This window comes from Prinia subflava, chromosome 3 (genome assembly GCF_021018805.1).
Source record: "Prinia subflava isolate CZ2003 ecotype Zambia chromosome 3, Cam_Psub_1.2, whole genome shotgun sequence".
Taxonomy (NCBI): domain Eukaryota; kingdom Metazoa; phylum Chordata; class Aves; order Passeriformes; family Cisticolidae; genus Prinia; species Prinia subflava.
Window position 1 is genome coordinate 56080773 of NC_086249.1, and position 23114 is coordinate 56103886.

General features: G+C 35.6%; 1 protein-coding gene across 6 annotated transcripts in view; it reads right to left on the minus strand.

Annotated features, from left to right (window-relative positions):
* Positions 1 to 23114, minus strand: part of DACH1 (dachshund family transcription factor 1) — a 353355-nt gene that overhangs the window by 95088 nt on the left and 235153 nt on the right. For 3 of the 6 annotated variants that reach the window (XM_063392205.1, XM_063392207.1, XM_063392208.1), the window contains 3 exons: positions 22543 to 22715; positions 9594 to 9729; positions 7153 to 7290 (listed from right to left, as the gene is read on the minus strand). In XM_063392205.1, coding sequence (XP_063248275.1) covers positions 7153 to 7290; positions 9594 to 9729; positions 22543 to 22715 — 447 coding nt within the window. The remainder of the gene's footprint in view (positions 1 to 7152; positions 7291 to 9593; positions 9730 to 22542; positions 22716 to 23114) is intronic. The other 3 variants (XM_063392206.1, XM_063392209.1, XM_063392210.1) reach the window with 1 other exon arrangement.

The window sequence follows — 23114 nt, forward strand, 5'->3', positions numbered from 1 at the left end:
AATTGCACAGTTGGTTATTAGCACTTCTAAAGTAGCACCTTCAAGTAGTCTCAAGTGGAAGACATTCTTAAAATTTTGCTGTGAGCTCTCTTTTCTGTAACAGTAACTGTAAGAATAAAGTGGTACAAATAAAGCCTAACAAATAAGTTTCCATTAAGCCAGGACATTCACTTATGTGAGCTTTCAGGAGGAACATGTATGACTCTATGCTCCCTTTAAATTCACAAAACAATTGTGTGTTTCTTAAGGCCTTCAGAATTTAATTCTAGAGCAACTAGATACACCATGTACCTTTTGGTTCTCTTGCAACAAGTAAAACTAGAAATAACAGCTTTAGAGAAACACAACCTTATTTGATCACCCTCATGGTGCTATGGGACATATTCCCTCACAGTGGGATGCCATAGCTTCTTTAACTTCACTCCCTGTAACATATTATTCCTAGAAGTAAACACTAAGAGAACTGATGATTTTAAAACTTCAATGTTAAAAGGTTAAAACTGCTTGATAAAAAGCATTGTCAATAACCATTATATCTTTCATTTACGAATTCATTTAAAAACATGAAAATGAGCACACAAATTATTTCGAATGGATTTACAGCTCCTCTCCACTACGTATGCAGTAAAGACCATTAAAAAAGCCCTATAAAGACCATTCTAAGGTCTATTGAATGAAGGACACATAATGACCATTGGAAAGAAAGTTGGGGGAAAAAAGAAACAAGAGAATAAAGCACCTTTCAGAACTGTTTGGGGCACAAGACACCTAAGAACTGGACATGCAGACCTGTTTCAATAGATTGAAAATACATCAGATTTTGTGCACATGTAACATCTCTCATAAAATGTGCTAAAACTACTACTACCCCAGCAGAATAAAGTCCCCTAGTAGCAAACAAGTCTGCAGAGGTATGTCATTGGAGGATGATTTGATGAGGATCTATAGAAATAATTTCATCCAATTATTTGCACTGAAAAAAAAGCTTTCAAAAGTTTGTACTACCTTTGCACTCCTTCCTGCCTACACATACTATTCATATCCTGCTCAATAATATGAAAAAAAATAAACAAAAATAGATGTTTTTCAGCTACAGAGCAAAAATCAACCCATTAAGAAAAAACTTCTAATTTCATTTGTCACCTTTATAATCCATTAACTGTAATAGCTTTTAATGTACTTTTAAAATTCCTGAGCCTCTCAGGCTGAGTGAAAAGATACATCAACAACCAAAGTGTAGAAAGATTATCTTGGTGATACTGGCTTTATCAAACTTTGAATTTAGCAGATCTTCATTATATTTTCTGCCATAGGTTACCAATTTGACTACTACTTTTAAGAGTTTGAGAAGTCCTAGGTGATGTAGAAAGCATGAACGCAGTATCTTAAGGATTTAACAACTAACCTATTAAGATTTAATAGGAAAGATTTAGGATGTGAAATGAGAATATAGACTTAAAACGTGTTAACTGCAAATGTACTGGCATTCAGAAACCCACCAAGGTATACTAATATTCTTGTTACATTAAAATGCAATATTCAGAAAAATAAATATCTCTCTGTCCGTATATATCCATACACAAATGAACACATAAAAATAAGTTTACACAAGCAGGTGGACAGCAGAACTGCCAATGAAAATTACTCTGTACATCAACTGGTAAGTACTCTCCTTAATAAAAGGCTTTCTTGGAGAACTAACTAAAATCCTAACAGACCGGAAAGAGAATTTAACCAAAGGTCTGGATCACTTGTTTGATGACTTTGCTAGAGAATAGTTCAGGTTGAAGAGAATTTTGTTGGTGCTAAAACTCCCTTTGAGTCTTTCATATTTATAGAAATATATTCATATGTGTTTCTGTACTTGTTAAGGTGAACAACCAAGTTATATTTACATTGTGCATACATTTTAAGAGGATTTATTGCTGATAATGCAGAATGAATATCTAAATGTATAGGATGACATACTTATCTTTAGTTTCCTTTTTGATGCATGAATGCTAACAGGAAAATACAACTCAAACTTCAGAACATTTAAATTATTTTCCATTGTTTACTGAGTATACTTTGAAATTTTATGATTCTCTTTTATAAATATTAACCAAAGGTCTAAGACTGATCTTGTCTCTAGAGGGGTACATAAAATAAAAAGAAAGACAAAACCTGGGACTTTTTAATATGTGGATTTGATAAAGTTATACCTTAACTGCTGCTGTCAAGAAGCAGTTACTGTTTATTATCTGAAAATTACATTAATATCATAGTTTAAAGCTCTTCTGAAAGATATACTTTAACTTCTTTTGTGAACATGGTGAATATTTTATGTTTTGTCATAGAAAACAGCATGCATATCTTCAGCAAGAGAGTGTCCTTCCCATAACACCTCAAATAACATATTCAATTGAAAATGTAAGCATGACATTCAGGCTTCATTTTCGGTTGGTGTCTATCTAAACAAATATAAATTGATAGAGACAGAAGATTCTAATCTGATGCCCTAAGGCCAGATCCAATAGAGCACTTAAGCATCTAAATTTGGTGTTAAAGCAACACACTTTTCAGTGGTTGTTCCCCAGAAGGTAATCTTGGGCTGAAGTGATCTGGGTCTTACTTTCCTTTATGGAGTACTGAGTAGGTATTTCAAGGCAGGTACCAGTGGGAGGATGCTATGAGCAGCCACTGCCTCCAATATCACCCAAAAAAATCATATGCAGACACGTTTAGCTGGTAAGTAGAGAAAAACTGCCAGGAGGGCTGAGCAATAAATTACACCTTGCAGACACAACACAACCCAAGTCCAGGTCGTAAGGGTAAAGGGATGATGTTAAAATATACTTCCCTCTTTTACAAAAGCCACAGTGATTAAGGATACTGCTCAGGAAACATGGCACAGGTTCAACTCTCTCCTTTTTCTGAAGGGAATGAGGCTCCACATCTCCGAGGAAGGCATGTTTGACTTTTAAGCCATTGGTTACTTTGAACTCTTTTTTTGCAACACTTCTGATCAATGAGCAAAAAGAGGATCAGGATTCAGCAGTCTAGTCTTTCTGTTCTCCACTAGTTCCTCTTTCCTATGCTATATCCATGTTTAATGGATAACATTACCAAAGAGCTGAACAGGTATTCAGCTCCATAAAAAAACCAAAAAAGCTGCTTCTGACTGGGAAGCCTGCAGGACATCATATGCAAGCTGAGCAGAAAAAGTGATACAATATACCTCACCAAAACTGAGGTACTATTTAGTGCAAACTCTTTGTGTCACAGAAACCTGAAAAGACTTAGAAGTCTCTTAACATAGATAACGGAATGGATCTTTTCTAATATGACTTGCATACTTCACGTAAGTCCTCCTTGTTGAATCTGACCTAATAAACCGAATGTTCATCATGAAATAGTTCGTTATTACAGAATACAGAATCAGATACTTGGGTTTGTCTGTCAAGCACTTGAACTAACATTGTGTACTTGAACTTACCTCATTCTTCCCAGGACCATTTACATTTCTACAGCCTGCTTTCAGTAAAATTGGAAAAGCTGCTATCTTCCAATAAGCGAAAAACCTTTGGAAATCAAGGTAATTGACTTCCTGTCATACAGATGATGACATCTTGAGTGATGTATGAACTGTGAGGCAGGAGTGTTCTGCAGTACCTCCTGCAGTCCTCCCTAGTCCAGACTAGGAACCTGGCTGGACCACAACATAACCTTAGCAAACCCAAGTTTCCTTCTTAGGGAACTCAGGAAATGAGTGGAACTTCAGATGCGTACATTGCATCTTGACCCAACATGAAGCTGGGATGCAGCAAAACTGCACATCTGGATCAAACAAGATCCAGGTCCACAACATCCACGTTTTACACACAGCCATTGGCAACACAAACTCTTCCAGTTTTCCTGCAACAAATAACGACCTTGAGCCTGATGTGAACTTCCTGGTTTTAACAGAAAGATCCATAGAACCTCATTTCATTGTTGGTGTCATAATAATAACCTGACTCCACGGAAGGTAAGGTCACTCTGAACTCCACATACCAGAACCTGAAAACAGATTTTGAAGACAGTCTAAAGGAAAAAAAAAAACAACAAAAACCAAAACAAACAACCTCCCCAAAGCATAAAAACCCAAACAAACCAAAAACAAAATCAGAAATCTAAACACCTCCCTCCCCCAACCAATAAAAAAACCAAAAAGAAACACTACAAAAGAAAAACCCACACGAAACTGTACAAGAGCTTTACTGATGGCTTAAATCATTCTAATAAAATAAACTAATTTTTGTCATTAATACTAGTTCTTGCTGAATTTTGAATAGAAATACATGTGATCTTAGAAAGACTTATTCATTTTTCCAATGCCAATGAACTGTTTCTAAACGTATTACACCATGCTGCATGGACTGGGTAAATTAGCTCCTTTGTATTGTTTCTATCAGGTAAATGGCATTTCCTATCCTGTATCCAGCTCATAGATCAGGTGAAAAAAATGATTCACTCCTCTGACATTCAAAATTTGGTATGTTGATCAGTTGCCTCTGTTGTAACTTTGTTCCCCCTTTAAACTATCTGTTGACTGTAAATAAATTTTCCCTGATCTCAGATCACTTCAGAGATTTTTTCATCGTTTCATTTTTTTTAATGGAAGAGGAGACAAGAAGAGAACAGACGCTTTACTAAATTCATTAGTCAGAATTTCTTAGGTTCTCCCAGGTTCGATTAAAAGACCTTTTAGTTGCAGGTAGTAGATTTCTGCCAACAATAGTGGCTTTGAAGAAATCACATTAATTTTTAAATGCTTCATGATACTTATTTAGAAGTTTGTCTGTTTTCTTTCTTTTCTTTCTTATTTCTCTCTTTTTTTCTTCTACTCCTTCCTTCCTTCCTTCCTTCCTTCCTTCCTTCCTTCCTTCCTTCCTTCCTTCCTTCCTTCCTTCCTTCCTTCCTTCCTTCCTTCCTTCCTTCCTTCCTTCCTTCCTTCCTTCCTTCCTTCCTTCCTTCCTTCCTTCCTTCCTTCCTTCCTTCCTTCCTTCCTTCCTTCCTTCCTTCCTTCCTTCCGCCCTTCCTTCCGCCCTTCCTTCCGCCCTTCCGCCCTTCCTTCCTTCCGCCCTTCCTTCCTTCCGCCCTTCCTTCCTTCCTTCCTCCCTTCCTCCCTTCCTCCCTTCCTCCCTTCCTCCCTTCCTTCCTTCCTTCCTCCCTCCCTCCCTCCCTCCCTCCCTCCCTCCCTTCCTTCCTTCCTTCCTTCCTTCCTTCCTTCCTTCCTTCCTTCCTTCCTTCCTTCCTTCCTTCCTTCCTTCCTTCCTTCCTTCCTTCCTTCCTCCCTTCCTCCCTTCCTCCCTTCCTCCCTTCCTCCCTTCCTCCCTCCTTTCCTCCCTTCCTCCCTCCCTTCCTTCCTTCCTTCCAAGTGCCACCACCTACATGTGTGTGTTTGCATTTTTAAATATGGTCACAGTCTGACTGATTTGCAGAGGTTTCAAAATCTGATTGCAAGCTCACAGTGACAAAAGTAGATAATGACTATCTCCACAAATATCTGTGAGTCAAATCACTTGTTTTAATACAGATTGGATTAGTACTAAAGTTACAAGATTGATATGAGAGGCATGATAAATGTAGTCATGACAGAAAACAATTTTTAATTTAGTAACCTCTATCAATCTAGATAGTCCATGAATATTTACCATTAATTCAGTAGGCTGGAACAGAGCAGAAGAAAAAGAACAAAAAAAAATTAAAAAAAAAAAAAAAAAAAAAAAGAAAAAGGAGATTTGACCTAAACAAGGACTGAGGAAAAAAGAGAATTCTCAGCAGTTTTACTGAGAACAGATCTTGCAAAAACTGGCAAAATATGTTTGGGATATCATAATTTAAAAAAAAAAAAAAAACCTTTAAAAATCCTGAATGACATGCAAAAGTAGTTGCAATTCTTAATATGTACTTCTCTTTGCAGAACTTTCCAGTGGATTACAGTTAAACAAGTAACTTCAAAGGCTGAAATAAAATCATTTATGGAAATTCAAAACAAACCTATTTGATCATATCATACTTCACAGCAGGGATACAATTTGCAGAGGCTGAGTGAGGGCATAGTGTAAGCAAAAACAGGTTGTGTGTGCAATGAACCAAACTAAATGGTTTATATAAAAGAAATGTTGTTTCCATTAATTTTTCTGGTAATCTTATTAAAAACACCACCTGTCCAGAACTGTCCAGGTTTTCATTCTTTTTCAGTGTTCACATACAAGACAGAGGAGGTATCATAGCTATTTAAAATACATCACAAAATATTTTATTCTGAACTCTTCATAGCTACAGCAGTTTCTCAACTCTGTTTCAAAGTCTGGTTATTATACCTTTTACTTTTTCTCTCATTGTGCTCAAAGAACTGATTTTCCTGATCAGCTTAGAGAATTTTTTTCGAAGCATGCATTGCATTTTAAGCCTCTCTTTAAACAAAATGTTTCCAGTCTATAAGATGTAAAATTCATATATATTAAGCAAATAAAACATAAAATGCACCTTTCAAAATTCCACCACCATGCCACCAAAATTCCCTGCAAAAGTCTTGAACGGGAACTTGGCTTTGGATGCCAGCAGAGATGAAATGCTGTCATAATCAGCATAAGTGCGTTTGGACTATTCACCTAGATCAAACACTTTGGTCATATACTCAATTAAATTTAAATCCCATTATATAATGTATACCAGCCTCATTTTATGCAATTCCCTAATTTAATGGCTTGGTATTAGCCTTTTTCCTTTTTGCACACATGGACTAATTTTCACGGTGCTCAGTCCCTCTGGGAAGTAGGTCATTAAAGTCAACTGGACGGAGACAGAAACTTAATACCTAAACAGTGCTGCAGAAGGGTCAGAGTCACAATAATAATGTAAAACAGTTTTTCACTCATCCTATTTTGCAATATTTATGAAATTTCTCCCTCATGGATATATATTCATTAATCTTGGAGATTACAAAATAGAACAATAATGGAACTTAACATCCTGTTACAATTTGATCTGCGAAACTGAAAAAAAATAAATCAAGAAAACAAAAATCCTAATTAAAAAATTTTAAATCACAATTATAATAATATTTAGCTACCAAGACATCACTTGTTTTATACTGAAGCAGTAGAATTATAATATTCATATTACCTTTCTCAATGTGTATTCTTTTTGTCTCATGTCCCACATCATGACCAGCCAGATCACCCTCCTTAGGTCCAGGCAGGACATTAGGTGACAAACCCATCAGCATTTGGTTCATAGATAGCCCATTCTGATGGACAGCTGCTAGACACAAGTGCAGGCAGAAAGAAATCAGTCATCATATTAACAATACTCTTTTTAAAATTATTTAGAAGTAAATACAATCCTCTTAAATATCTTCTTCTTAATTATACAAGAATTCTAACAATCACAAAGTTACTTAATTAGTGCCACCAGGGTTCACATAGACGAAAAGCTTCTTCCTGTTACTTCTAGTTTAAAACAATCAATTTTAAAAAGAAAGTTCAGTAACTTTGGATAAAGTTCGAGATTTGCAAGTATGTTCTTGCTTATTTAACAAGAATTGTTAAATTTTTAGTTCATTGTACAAAAACACTTGGTACCAACATTCTCAATATGCAGTTCCAAATAACTTCCATAAATGAAGCATTGTGGCCTTTGAGGTGATATATACTGTTTTCCCATATATTCTGTGTGACAGTAGAATTGCTTATTTGTTCATCAGACAGGTGGAAAAGCTCTTTCCAACAGTTTTCAGAGACCTTCACAAGTCTCAAACACACCTCAGAAAGATAGTTTAGATAGTTAGATTAGATAGTTTATATTTCTGTGCTTTTATCCTGAAAAAACCCTGTATTTTCAAGAGGTTTATGCCATTTTTAGTAATTTTTTTTTTCAATATGGAACCCATATTCCTGTAGTAGTCATCTTATTCTGGCTGGCACCACAAAAGATGTATTTAACAATTAGTTGTGATGTTAACAAATCAGATAGGACAGAAAATAATTATCTTATAAATAAATAAGTTATTGAAGTGATCCACTACTTAAAGAACTCTGTTATGCTCGCATGGAAGAAAAAATGTGTAAAGGTCCCACTCCTCTCTGTAAATTACAGAGTAAGCCGAACTGTACCATTTCCTTTTTTGTTAAAAAAAAGTGTCATTCCTTAGCAAAATCAATAAATATCTCTCAATTTAGAGTTTTGGGGGTTGTGTTGTTTTATTGTTTGGTTGGGCTTTTTTTTAAGAGAGTCAATGGAAAAGGTCTTCATTAGTTGTAAACAAAGATACTATTCAATCAATTAAGAAAATTTTTTAAAACCAACTTTGTGAGGGTTTTTTTCAGAACTTCACTTATGAAGTCTGCAGTGGGTTGATCCTGGCTGGACACCCTGTGCCCACCAAAACCCCTCTGTCCCTCCTCCTCCTCAGCTGGACAATGGAAAGAAAATATAATGAAAGGCTTGTGGGTCAAGCCTGGGGAAATAGATAGGTCACAGTATATGGGATGCCAATTTAATCTGCTCTCTGAATTGTCCAAGTGATAAGAAAACAGAATTTTCAGCTTGTCATAGTCAGGCCTCATTTCTTTTCTTTGGTAAGTCATTTTTCATCACACACTAATGAAAGATCTCTCATCTGAAGGTCAATGAAGAGTCAGCTTCCTGAGTCTGCGGAGAGCCTGAAAAGAAGCAGCCTAAGGACACGTGTTGCATCAAATCAATACGGCCACCTATCTCATACAGCTATTTCATGGCCCTCCATTTGTGTGCCAAACCCTCCAGTTTCACCTACTGACAAATTCCACTGTGGAAAGATGATTCAAATGCACAAAAACCTGCAACAGAGCAGTATTAATGGGAATGGACAAGTATAATATTAATTTAAGTACATATCCATAAAATAGCATGCATTTAAAACCTTAATTTCCATTCCTGCACTAGAATATCACAGAATTCAGAGTCTTTGCCATGTAATTTACATCCTGTGTATGGAACTTTGATAAAAATGGGATCACTCTGGGATACCATAGTTTAATTTCACTCTGTCCCCTGTGAGCTATGAGGTGATAATATTCTTTCTATCATATTTCTCCCCATTACAAAATTTTGTGTTTAAAATATTTATAAAGTATGCACATTTTTAACTTATTTAACCCAATTCTTATCTTTACCAAACAATTCTACCACGTAAAATATTGCTTATGAAGTCAGATTCAATTTAGAAATCAAAACAGAGTAACCAGATTAAATAAAATTCAATTTCTTTTAAAAATGTTTACACTATATGTTCAGTTCTAAAACCAATCTAGCAAATTGCTTCCCACCTGCAATTCTGTATTTCATTGCTCACATCTTTATGTTTAATATGACATGATGGCAGTTTATATCACTACCTGTTAATGTACCATCAGATATTATGATACCGTAAACTGAGGAACACAATTTTGGGAGATAGCGATTGCAGCTGAAACTTCTGAACATGATACATATGAGATGTATTTAAGGCGAGGGCATTCTGATTGGAAAAACAAGCTGCACCAAATCAAATTTAAAGTAGTGAGAAGGAGAAGAATGGGACCTACGGATTCTGTCTGACGAGCTCTCAGTCCGCGCAGGAGAGCTGGACACGCTGCTGCTCCGATGAGAGGACGGGTGGCTGCCAGGTCTTCGGCCCTCTTCAAGGGAAGGAGCAGGAGAAGGGCTGTCTGGAACACGTTCCTAGACCAAAAAAAAAAAGCCATGGTGAAAAAATGGCAATGTTAAACCAGGCCTATTTCCAAACATCACTTCCCTATACTGAATCTGCGTCCTAAATTACAACCTATTCATCCCTCTGTTGAGGTTTCCAGGATTTGTAGAGCATGCTCAAAGGAAATTTGGCAACTTCAGGACACTAGATGTTACATTTCAGCATGCAATGTGAGCACTGCTCATCTTATCAGGTTTTTAACTGCCTTCTGGACTACTTAAAAAATAAGACATTTGTTCTGGTTCAGTTGGGGGTTTTTTTTCTTTTCCTTTTTCTTTGTAGGTATTTTTTGTTGATTTGTTGGGGGGGTTGGGATTTTTGCTGTTATTTTTTGGATTTGGGGGGTTTTTTGTTTGTTTGGGCTTTTTTAATTTTTCATTTTCTTTACTCATATCATCACACAGTTGAATTGGAAGTACACATTTTGGCTCACAGATGTCAGCCTTACGGGACGAGGAAGTATGTATTTCTCTAAAAAAATAAAAACCAGGTACTGTTGTTTTATCTCATGTTGACTTTTACTCCACATTTTAATTTCAAAGAGGCTTCTTGAGAAATGAGAGCTTCTGGAACTGTTATGGATCATAAAGAAAATATAACCTCCTTAATGGTACCTACACCAGTAACATGACTGATGTAAGTCCAAATGTCTGTTTTTACCATGGAACACAAACTTGGAATCAATCACACTTTTTGGACGAATGTAACCATACCACCTCAGAATGGGGAAAACCACCAAAATGGGGAAAACCATCATTCAGGTTTTTCTATCCAGGGAAAGACCTGGCAGGGTAGCCAAGAGAAGTGATGACGCACTTCAAGACGTTTCCTGGGTTCTCAAAACCAGAATGTAAGGACTGTGATGGTTTGAACTGCGCATCTGCTAGGTGAGAATTGCTAGTATGTAGCAGATAGATAAATCTGATATTTACTCAGAGGTTTGACAGAAACACTTATCGAAGGGAGATGAATGCAGAATAGTTCTTTCTAGAAAATTTGCTGTCTTTCTCTGCAGTTTCCTTTTTGCTGCTGAAAGCTCTCAAGACTCATTTTTAAAATATGTGAGAGTGAGGCTGTTTTGGACAGATAGTGATAAATACAGATAAATCCTATAGGAGAAATCTATTGGAATGATTGAAGATGTTGAACTAGCATTTTTTTGCTTGTTTTTCTCCTTTTGATAACTGAAAACTTGACCTATAATGAAAAAAACAATGAGCCCAAACCACTAATCAACCAACAATTGCACACATTCAACTCACTAAAAGCTTTTGGTAATGAAATAGTCCAATTAGTATGTGTCTAATAACATGAACGAAAATTTGCTTTTGCAAATGCGTTTTCTTGAAAAAAGCAGTACATTCCTCGCACAGCAAAGTTCTTATGGAACAGTCATTATTTTACTATGCACAGTCACTAGATAAATATTTATTTCTCTGAATGCATTCCTAAGAAATTTTGCAGCATCCTCAACTATAGCCACTTGTTCCAAGTAAATTTCATAAAAAATTATCTGCTGAACTTAAGATTCTAATTGTAAAGAGATTCAATGGGCATATTGATGGAATGGGAGGAGATTTTTTTTAGAGCAATGTTTCAAGACATTTAAGTGGATTCCACTTTAATAGTCTTAGGTTTTTAAGTCAAAAACATTGATGAGGATAGCTTAACTGCATCATAGCTCTAGGCTTATTATGACTTTGATTGTGTTTATATGTCCATGAACTGGGTATTCAAGAGGAGGATTATAATGCAGATGTTTTCAGAATGTAGAAGATTTATTTCTTTAGATTTAGGAGGATTTAAGCATGCACAGTGTACAGATTTGATATAAATTAGAACACAGTATATTTAATCATTCATTTAAAATATAATTTCACTGTTTGGCATACAGTGTATTGTTCTTAGAAGGGTTTCATTAAAATGAAATCCAGTGAGCACATAAGATTTGAATACAGAGCTGCAAAGTAAATTAATTTATTTAAACAGCTTAATTTGTTTATCCTATTTATTTATGTGTGCTTTTACAGCACGTATTATGAGATGGAGCAAGCAAAAGGAATGCACAGGACAACAAAATATAATTACTATACAAATAAAACAGATAATGAGTTTTATTCTCATATAATATGACATAGACAAAATCCATGAGAAAACTATATATCTTGGCTTTATCAATTCATTTGTAAAGTACCCTTTAATTCCAATAAAACATGGGATTGAACTATACAGAAATGTAAAATAAACCAATCTAGTACCTTAAATATTTTTTTATATTCTTGCTTCATAATTCCACAATCAGCAATCCAGTCTATAGCATTTTTAGTGTTTAACAAATTCACTGCAATAATAAATGGCAATGCTACTAATAATAAATTGAAATAGTCTGTAGCTCTAAGAAAGTGATAGTAATAAACGAATGGTGCTGGAATATCAATATGTCCTCCTTACACACCCTCAATATCCAGTCCATTTCACAAATAACAGACTTGTTCCTGTGACACTGGGTATTTTATTTTATGCTGTAAAAACCAGGTAAAATATTTCAATATCAGAGATTTTAACACATGAGACTGAAGTTATCTCTAGAATTTAATAGTTCTGTTTTAGAAAATTACATCATTCACAAGATCACACTGTCTTGGTCTCTTTAAGTAAAACAGGAGAGTCTTTATGTATTTATCAATACTTTTCTAAATTTCTCAAATAAGCAAAACCTGTAAAAATCTTATTCTGAACATTACTTTTAAGTAACTTTTTTAAAAAAGAATTATCTTAATACATCGGTAATGGTATTCAGAAGACCAGAAATACTTTCTTCCCTGTATCATATGTCTTTGTCCTCTGACCAGGTCATGAAGTTAGTTATACAATATTAATTTCTTTTTTTTTTGCCTATTTTATTTCTGCTTCAGTAGCAGGTTTTCACTGTTTGAAAATTGTTTCATTACCAAAAGCCATCCTCAAAATATATCAAAACACAAAGCTGATGAAATTTAGTTGTTGTATCACTATTCAAGGCATTTCAGGTAACATATGTAGGAATAATTCTTTCGCTTCTAAGAGGACAGAAGAGTATGTGGCATCTTCTAGGTTGTCACCATCTCATTTTTCCACAAATATTCTTTATTCTCTGCCATTCTCGTTCCTTAGTAACAAAATTCTTGACCATTTCTGACAAAGTTTGAGCACGTGTTCTTCCAATAAACAAACCAGATGTGCATGCACACTCTTCACCTCCTGCCTATTTCTCTCATACAGGTATTTAGTCTCAGCTTTTTACTATGTTCTAGTTTACTTTGCCATGAGACTCATCTCTTGGGTTTAGCCATCCTTTTATTTTAGTTATAGAATGAGCTCGAGACATGCAATTAAGTCTTGCTCTAAAGGTATATAATTTTTTAAACTACTCAGTTGTCTTGCTCCTCTTCAGTATTGAACAAACTCCCTCAAGGACATTTGTGCTTAAAGTCGTTGAAGAGCAGAGGGTAAAGTAATTTATTTTCAATGTCATGTTTTTCATAGTTTAGGTAACTTATGGAATTGTTTATGTTGGAAGAGACGTTTAAAGGCCATAGAGTTTCAACCCACCTGCCACAGGCAGGGGAACTGTCCATTAGAGCTCAGAGGTTTCTGAGCTGGGGTTTCTCCTCATAAGAGATGAGCAATATTTGGGATGGCTGGCTGATTTTTTCCCCCTCCACATAGCCTTCCATTGCAATCAACCTGAACTTAAGAAAAGTAAAGGTATTTGAGGAAGGATCCAGGCTTTTCTCAGGGAGTTGGATAGCCCTGTGTAACAGTTAAAGCTGTTCTGCAGCTGTCAATGACTCCACTTCTAGTGCAAGTACTAAAATACCTCTTTCTAGCTCCAGTTAATATTTGATGGGAGTTTCCCAGCAGATGATGCTACAAAAAGTGATGCTCAGAGCCCCGTTCAGTCTGGCCTTGAACACTGCTAGGTATCCACAGTGCCTCTGGACAGCCCAACTTTGAAATATAAATGACAAAAACTGTTTTATACAGTCGTGATAATAATAATCAGCATCAGCATCAGCTTTTAATCAGGAGTGTGAGAGACTGGATTGGTTAATGACTCAATGGCTCACTTGATCACCCAGGTGCACATGGCACACACTCATCACTGGAGGATACAGCTGGGTGTTGAAAAAAATAAGGAAGGAGGCTGGTAAGATGCAAATCTTGAAAATTTGGTGGTGGGATAGTGTTTTTTATCACATCTATGCCCTTTTTATAATGGCTCAGGCATGAAAACTCCCCTCTGTGAAAGTACTGGGACATTCCCACAGTCTGAAGGTATTCACCCCTCCTGATAGGCCATAATTGACTCAACTGTGCTGACAAGAGAGGCAGCTGTGCATCTTGGGAGGTGTCACGGATCATGAGAGACTCCTGAAGTGTCCTGTGATCCACAGCCTTACACCATTCAGTGTGAGACTCCCCAGCTCAGGAGAGGAACATGGGCATTCCCACCTGAACCTGAGCATATGCAACTGTGGAACTCTGGTGCTTTGTGGGCTTTTCATATTCCTGACAGCCACAATCACCTCAGCCAACAGTTACTGAAATTTCAACAAACAAGTCTTGTTGTGAGGTCCATGGGTGGTGATATCTTTCTATTCTTTTCTATATTTTTTAAGTCTTATTTTTATGCTTTTATACTGCAGTATTACTACAAACAATAATAACCAAAATGGCTACATACCCTCTTCCCATTGCAACCAAATTGTTCTAAGATAAACCCTAACAGTGTGTATTTACAAACACTGATCATTCAGTGTCGTTTCACTCCAACCTGCCCCAAGGGATCTACTAACAAGAACCTGCCTTACCCTCACCTTTTGGAGTGGGTTGTACCAAGGAGTAGTTTATATTATTTCCAACCTTTGTGGGAAGACACTTGTCTTCCAGGCTTTTTTGGTGGTAGAATTATAAAAATCGCTTTTAAAAGTGATCAAAACACAGATTTCTTTCTTCAGTTCCTTACTGACTTATTTTGAACTCATGTGAGATGTATTCCAGGAATAACTTTCTTGTAAAATGTCACATTTAATTTGACATAGCTTTAGCTGAATAAGTGTAAGAAACTAGTCGCTTCAGTATCTTTTGTATTTTCTGCAAACAGAATATTTTATTTTTAGTTTTACTTTTTCATTCCACTTTAGTCAAAGACTATGACATTCTAAATGAACATTTAGACTCAGTAATTGCAAAATTAATTGGACTAATAGTTATTTCCTAATTTCCTCAGTCATTTCTATATGTGTGTTATCAAATTGACTGAATGCTATAAAATTTTATTTCTATTTCCTTATCTGCATACTATCACTGACTTGCTAAAGATATTGCTAACTTCACACTGATGTACATGACATCTTTCTCACTTTGTTTTTGCAGATCCACTTCTAATACCAATCAAAATTCAAGCGTTTGAATGTTTTGTGTTGTCAGTAACCGCATTATTATTTTAAATCTTGGACATCCTTCTTATGAAGAAAAGAACCCATATTTACGTAAGACATTTTTCTCTCTGTGAATACCTTGAACTTATTTATCTGTTGGACCAATTGAAGTTAATTTGATTTCCATTATACTTTTTACTTCTGCAATTTTTCATTGTACCTACTTTGCTGTTCCCATCACAAGAATACTGACAACTGAAAGCATAAAATGAAGGAAGAGATCAACTGACAATAAGACTGAATTGGCTTGATTTTTAGTGTCTTCTTTTCTACATGTAATTATTACAGCAGGACTCAACTGACAGGAAGCCAAACAGGAGACTTCCAAGTAATCCTTTAACAATACTTCCACAACAAGAGACCTAATCCTTTGAAATCATGAGCAGTACATAAAGTACAGTGACCTAGTCAGGAAGTGGATGTCAATGGATTGGGCCATTACAGAGATTGAAAACAAGCAAGCAAGCAAGCAAAGTCGATCCCTATCAACAGAAGAAAGAGCTTGGTTTTACCTTTACAATGAATATTTGTTCTAACAAACAAAATATCCTTCCAACGTATACAAAAAACCCCATGCAATAGGCAAATATACAGACACGCAAGAAACTCCGTTCAAATCAAATTAGTAACTCCTTATTAGCAAACTGGAGACACTTTCTAATTTTTTTAAGATTTTTTTTTCTCGTCTTCTGAAAATCTAGCCTTACTTGAAAAGTAAGCTTAAGAAGCATCGCCCCTCAAAGTACCTCAAAGAAGCATTATCCCTCAAAGTAAATTCAAACTGCACATCCAGCCAAAAACCAAGAATTCACCTGACTAGACGATATTTTCTATACTAGAAATGTCTGCATCACAACTAGTCATCCTAGGCTCATTTGTCACCCATACATTTATGTTTCCAAGGTACACCTCACCTCACTCTAAGGTAACTATCTCAAATAGATCCAATGTATTAAGCCCTAGAAGTCGGCAAAATTAATCTCCTCCCTTGTGCCTGGCCCCGTGGCCATTTTGCATCATTTTGATCTCACACTACATACATTCCCTGTTACACATGTGAATATGCAAATTTACAAACATAAAATTTGTACTACCTTCTTTGTGTCATATGTAGATACCTATTTTAAGTGCCATAAGTAAATTCATAGGAGTATATGGCTGCTATTAGCTTCAAACTGCACCTCAGAAACATGCATGATAAAAGAAATAATAGGATCCCATATTATTAAAAAAAAAAAACCAAAAAACATTGATTCCAAATTGCAACCTACCATATTTAGTTAGCATCCTCTAAGGTCATTATATAAAAACTGTATTAAAAGCTAAAACAAATAGTATTAATCATATAGATAGAACTAATTAATGAGGTGGAACACAGTGTCCTCTAATATAAAGATGGTTAAGTCATAATAAAGAAGGTCAACTATATTTTGACCTTAGGTCTACTCATTCTAAATGAAAAAAAAAAAAAAGAAGTGTGCATATATACAAGTTATTCTAATGTGGAGATTTTGTCTGTTATGTTCAAGTTCCTACAAATTAGATATCATATTCTCTGCAGCCAGGATAAAATTAAGTGTTATTTGATTTACATTATACTTAAAAATTTATAGGTATATTTCAATTTTCATGTTTGGTTTCTTAACATGTAAAAGCAGTTGTTTTAGGAGCTGATAGTCCTATTTCTATACTACAATATTTATTGTAGACCAATCACAATTTATTATTTAAATACTCTAAATCAAATTTCTCCTTACAGAAAAAAAGAAATTTGATCATACTTCATATATCAGATAAAGATGAAATTAAAGTAGCTTCCCTCTTCTTGCACTTTTATACATTCAAGAAAAGCACTTTAAAGTAATCTTAAAATTTCTATTTTGAATGCACAATGCACTAATGTCTCTAAAATAATAGGTTATCTGAAAATTCATGTGTTTTTCAAGTTAGGGATACAAACAGGTGTTTCTGCCAGTTTGGAATACAATCAATTTTGTTCTTATTCCCTGTCTATAAAACATGTATAGCATATCCAGCTTCACAGGAATGCTGCCACTATCTGCATAACGCTTCTGGTAAGGCACAGAAGTGTCCATAGAAAACTTTTGCTTTCAACACAGGGTTCAAGATTCAGATCAGTGAGGTGAACTTGCCTTTTTTCCTCTTAGACTGTTTCCTTACAGGTATGTTCTCTGGACTTGCTCACCATCAGTCTGACATGAGACATTAAAATGTACTCTCTTCAGCCATGTCTGTATGGCAGTGACATATTTCTTCTCTTTGGCTATTATTTGGACTTTTTGGGAAACAATCACAGAAACACATGAGTCTGAGTTGGAAGGGACCCAGAAGGACAATCAAGTCCAGGTCTTGAGTGAACGGCCCACATGGAGATTGAACCCATGACCTGGGTGTTATTAGCACCTGACCAACTGAGTTTATTATAGGCAAAATAACAAATAGGAACATTAAATTACATCAACAGGAACACACATATTGCCAATGAAAAGTGAAAAAGTGAGTGAATGCTAAAATAAAATTTCATGTCAGAAAAGTCCTATAAAGAGAGTTATTCTAAAAAATAAAATCTGTCAGTAGCTACCTTTGTTAAATAAGTTAATAGTAAATTTCTGCTATTGGATCACAGGAATATATCTATCTATATATAGAAAGATATTAAAAAGACATAAAATAGTGTAACACAACCAGTGTTGTGATATATGTGAGGGAATGAGCAAAGTTTAGTCTGATCTATTCATTATGCAGTGGAAAACTACTATGCCACTGCTGTCTCCAGTTTTTCACCTGGAGGTATTGGTTCCTTCCATTTTATTCTTAATTCTTTCTATAAGTATTAGTCACATATGGATAAATTGAAATTTTTGACTCTGGCATGCTGCTGCTCTGCTCTAACTTTTACAATGTAATTTCAAGTTGCTATTAATATAAGGTATGTCCTTTATATTTTCATATATCTTTCTGCTGAGTGAAAAAAATTGATGCAGTGAAATTGCTAACAAGCTGAGCCTTTGAAACAATGGGCAGGTGATGAAAGCCATTTCATGTCTAAAGCATCCCCAGGTCACAGCTGTCACACTCACTGCAATTCATTGTTGTCACAATCTGCTGTCCCTGCTTGTTGTTGCTCTCCTCTTATTCATCCAACTCATATATCTAAACATTCCATTACAAAAAGACATCTAATGTTCGTCTCATGTTCGAAAGGGCACAGCACTCTTCTGAAATATAATTCTGAAGATTTTAGGGCTCAGAGTTCACTGCCAAATCTAAGCTGTTGCTTTGTAAGGCTTCCCTTGTAATTTTGTCTTTGTCTCATCTCCTGAATACAGCAGGATAAAATGTTTAGTTAGTACATGATCTCAGCTTTATTCCAACTTCTTATCATGAAGAAATGAAATATTGCCCAGTAATAGAAAGGCATTTGAAGCTTTGTGAGTTTAAAGATAACAGCACTAGCTGTGAAGTCAGTGAATTGGAAGGAAAGGTCAGCAAGTCATCTACTGTGGCACTGTTCACAAAGACAATTCTTCTATCCAATGAACCTAGTTGTTTATAATCTGAAGACTCTGATTTTCTAAGACTTAATTTTGTTCTTTGTTACTTAATTAGATATGGTTACTATTGATTTACTTCTCAGAGTCGAAATTTCTCACAGGCCTTCTAACTTTCAAGCAGAGTTTACACTGGCAAACATGCTGTACTCTAATTTCAAATCTATGCTGTCATTTCAGGTTACAACTACAAACTCTGACATGAGTGATTCAAAAACTTTTCAATTTATGGAAACATTGACACTAAGGATAAGGTACTTCAGATAAAGAGTTAAAAAAAAAGAGTCCATAATGAAAAATATATTCATTTTATATATTTATATTCAATAAATAATTTTATTTCATATTAACCATAATGAAAACAAACCAAAGATGTCTGAAAATAATAGCAGTAAAAACTGGAAGCTATAACTGTAATAACAAACAGTTTCATGAAAGAGAGCAACTGTACTATTTATCCATTCCTGTAAAAATAAAGAAAAAGGAGGTTGGACCTTCTCACTTACATTTATTCTTGAAGATATTTATTTTGATTGTAGTATAAGTTATTATTCACAAACATTACATTGCCAACACAAGATTCAAGAAATATGCTGATTACAGTTTCCTGCTCAACTACTCAATGCAAATAATTTAATGGACCTTAAAATCACAGCCTCTGACTATGCCTAGAGAAGAACAGGTAAATTGCAGTGACACTATGTCCTTCCTCATGGGAAGAAAATCCCCTAACAATGACCTCATGCTTTTAAGTTTCTGGGGTTTATGTTTCAATCCTGTTCAGTATTAAAAAATAGGAACATAATTACTTGGCTGTGCTGCTTCTATCCACATGACCATATCCATCTGCAGTAGATAATAACAGCGGACATAAATCTAGACATGTGTTGTACCACAATGGGGCTGAAGGGATGAGTAGGGAACAGTAAGTTCCTTAGCCCTTATAGTACTGTTGAAATAACTATGTGCAGCAAGATATTACATTTAGAAGCAGATTTTGAGTGACAGATTAAAACTTGTGTTTATGGATTCATCTGTAGTAGAAATGAATTGTGAGCAGTATGTCACAGGCCTTGACTGAAGAAGTCATGGCAGCACTTGGGTAATGTCATGTTCTAGATAAAGGACCCAAAATCCTTAACTTATTAGTGCAAACTTCAAAAGAAATGTGTACTTCATCCTCATATATGCACACTTTTCTAAAGAGAACTTCAGTTAATTTGGTCATTTTAAAGCATTTCACTAAAATCCACATATTTTTATATTATGGTTATGTGCAAACCAGATGGGAACATGAAACCTGGTTTGTCAAATAACTTGCACAGGATGTTATGCCAGGAGTAATGCAAAAGTTGGCAGCTACAATGAATATTTAATTAGCATGAATATGAGAGCTGAATTTTCAAAAATGACATTGATACATACTGTTGATTATTAATACAAACAAATGCTTAAATAAGTAAGCTTTTTGGAAAGAAATTATGATTTTCCAGTTACAGCGTGCTGATAGAACGTTTCAGAGACCCTAAATTGCTAGGTACTTTTAAGGTTTTCACCTAGATCATAAGGAATCTATCTCTGCTAAAGAAAATAGATGAGTTACAAAAATGAACTTTTTAAGAAGGAGCCCCAGGATAAGGAAAACTTTCTGGTATGGGACTGCCCACATTTATAATAATATACACAGTTATATGATGACAGTATGTCCCTTTCAGAGTCCTACAGTTTTAAACCTACTAGACAGGTTTTGATCACATGAGCCAAAAGTACTTCTCAGTTAAATGCTTCCTGGGTCCAGCAATGTTCCCATAATGGGGTTAGATCTGTCAACAGAGCAGGACCTGCTTTCCACAAAAGGAAACCATTTTCACATGGCCTATGAGATATGTTGTTCTCAAATGTACCTGACTGTGGAGACAAAGATAGAGGTCACACTGGAATATGCTCCCACAGACATATTTAAGCCTAGGCCATGGTAATTTAGGCAGTTTTAATAGCTACAACTAATTTGTAAATCAGCTTTACAAGCTAGAAATCAGCTTGGTAAAGTTTAGAAACAGAAGGTTACCAATGTTCATGAAGGTCAAATTTTATACTCTTACACATGAAATCAAATAGCTCATAGAAAATGAAAGAAGGGAAAATAGCACAAAAACAGTGAAAACGAAGTTTTTTTGGCACAGTAATTCATATGTCAGGTGTCATTTAGCAAGTGCTCCACCTCAATTTTCATGTTTTAGATACCCCTGTAGTAACAGTGGCCACTATTCCAATTAAGAAAATAAATTTAGAACTAAATAAAGCACCACGTGTTCTCCACGTGTGTGTAACTCTTACTAAATACCTATCAAGTGAAAATAAAAAAAATAAAGGCCCAAAAACTCACCATGTAATCAGTTAGTTAGCAGCAGAGTGCTTAAATCCCCAAGATGGAAACTAGGGCGGGATCTAGTCTTGTTGGCATACCACCTAAATAAACAATTCTTCTCAAACCAGTATCTTAACTCTTCAGGTCAACAAAGGTGAGAAAGGGATGCCACTGAAAGCCTCCAAAGAAGACCCTACATTTGGAAGTGTAGGTGATTAAATTAGGCCATCAGATCATATATTTCTAGGTTGATAAAAACAGAGATTTGCTGACTTTGAACAGTTCTTTGTGGTTCTGTGCTTGTTGGGTTAAAGAAGAAAGGTGCAGCAGTATGCTGAATGTCTTAATAAAGTCAGACCTGTTCATTCTACTTAAATCAACACGAACTTCAAAACTTTTGTAACTCCTGATTTGAAGGTCCAAGAGATTCTAAATTTATCTATTTTTTGTCAAAGGAATTGCATTAATGGACAGATTTACAACATAGCCCTAAAAAAACCACACAAACTTGCTTTTGTGTGTCTATTTCTAAGATACATTAGATAAAAGAACAAAAGTTCGTGTACTTTCTCTTTCTCATTTATTAGAACTAAGGAAGGATAAGAGGCAAATTGTAGATATCTGAATAAAGACTGAGTCATAATTATCTAATGGTAACAGGGAAGGGTCTTTTAAAACGAAATGAAAGTGTCTTTAAAATGAAAACAGATCACTTTCAGTAAGAGGAAGAAGAGACTACAGGCCTCTGGTAAATGCCTCTATAACCTGATTAATTTAATTAAAGGCCACAGAAGAGGTAGACAAGTTCAGATATCAGATATTTTTGACATATCCCTATAAAACTACAGTTCTGAGCTGCAGGTTATTGGGAATATTCTGTGCTACTTCATTCTAATTTGTTCTGGGATTTGGCAGATTTAGTTTCTGCACAGGTAAAGTATCAAACCTTTCAACCTTCTTCAGATAACTTAGAACGCTTCAGTTCAAATGCTTAAAGTTGGAAGAATAATCCCTTCTAATTTAAGAGTAATTTTTCCATGATATCTCAAGGAACATTAGACTACAGACTCTGAAATACGAGAAATCACAAAGCTGAGCATGAAAATGCTTCAATTTGAGTGTTGCTTTAATACTGATTTAGAGAGATGGAGGGAAACTGAGAAGGTAACAGTGGTCATCGGCAGCCTGTTGTGCTCTGTGAGTCACTACACTTATTTTTCTTGTATTTACTGCCTTTATGACTTACCTTGGAACATTTGACACCCATACACCTTTACGATAATTATGGTGGTTGGGAGTGGGCTACAATTTGGCACCTTTTGGTTTGGTTTGGTTCAGTTTGGTGTGTTCTGTAGTTACCTTAATCACAGATGTCTCCACTCTGGATGGAGGGCTCTGCACTTGTGCTGCTGCTGCCATGTTGGCGATGGTGCTGAGGTGGTTCATCTGGCTCATTGCCATCGTGACAGAGGCTGGAGGTAGGCTCACGGGAATCAGCGGGTGGGGCATCATCATAAAAGGAAGTTCCAACCCTGTTGGGGGGAAAAACAGGGAAATAGGTTTATGCATCATTTCTTAAGCACTGTCTTCTTTTTCTCCTGATGGACAATATTGAAGTTACAGGTGATAAGATGTTTCACATTGCAGGGAAAAGCAGCTCTATGGTAGTTCTCTTCTGGCAGACTCAGGGGTGAATCACTAGCAACCATGGAGAGTTTCTAGCCACAAGGAGAGGCTATTGGACCTCTTAGTTTGTTCCTATCTGTGTAATGTATGCTATCCTTGCTAAGCTATCGTTATTTATAATAGGTTTTGATATCTGCTGTAAGGTGCCTTAGCACTGTGTCATTATGCCACTGATGCACAGGTTAGCGTTATGTCAAGTATCAATTTTATTGCAGACGTATTTGTTCTTTACTGTCTCCACTTCA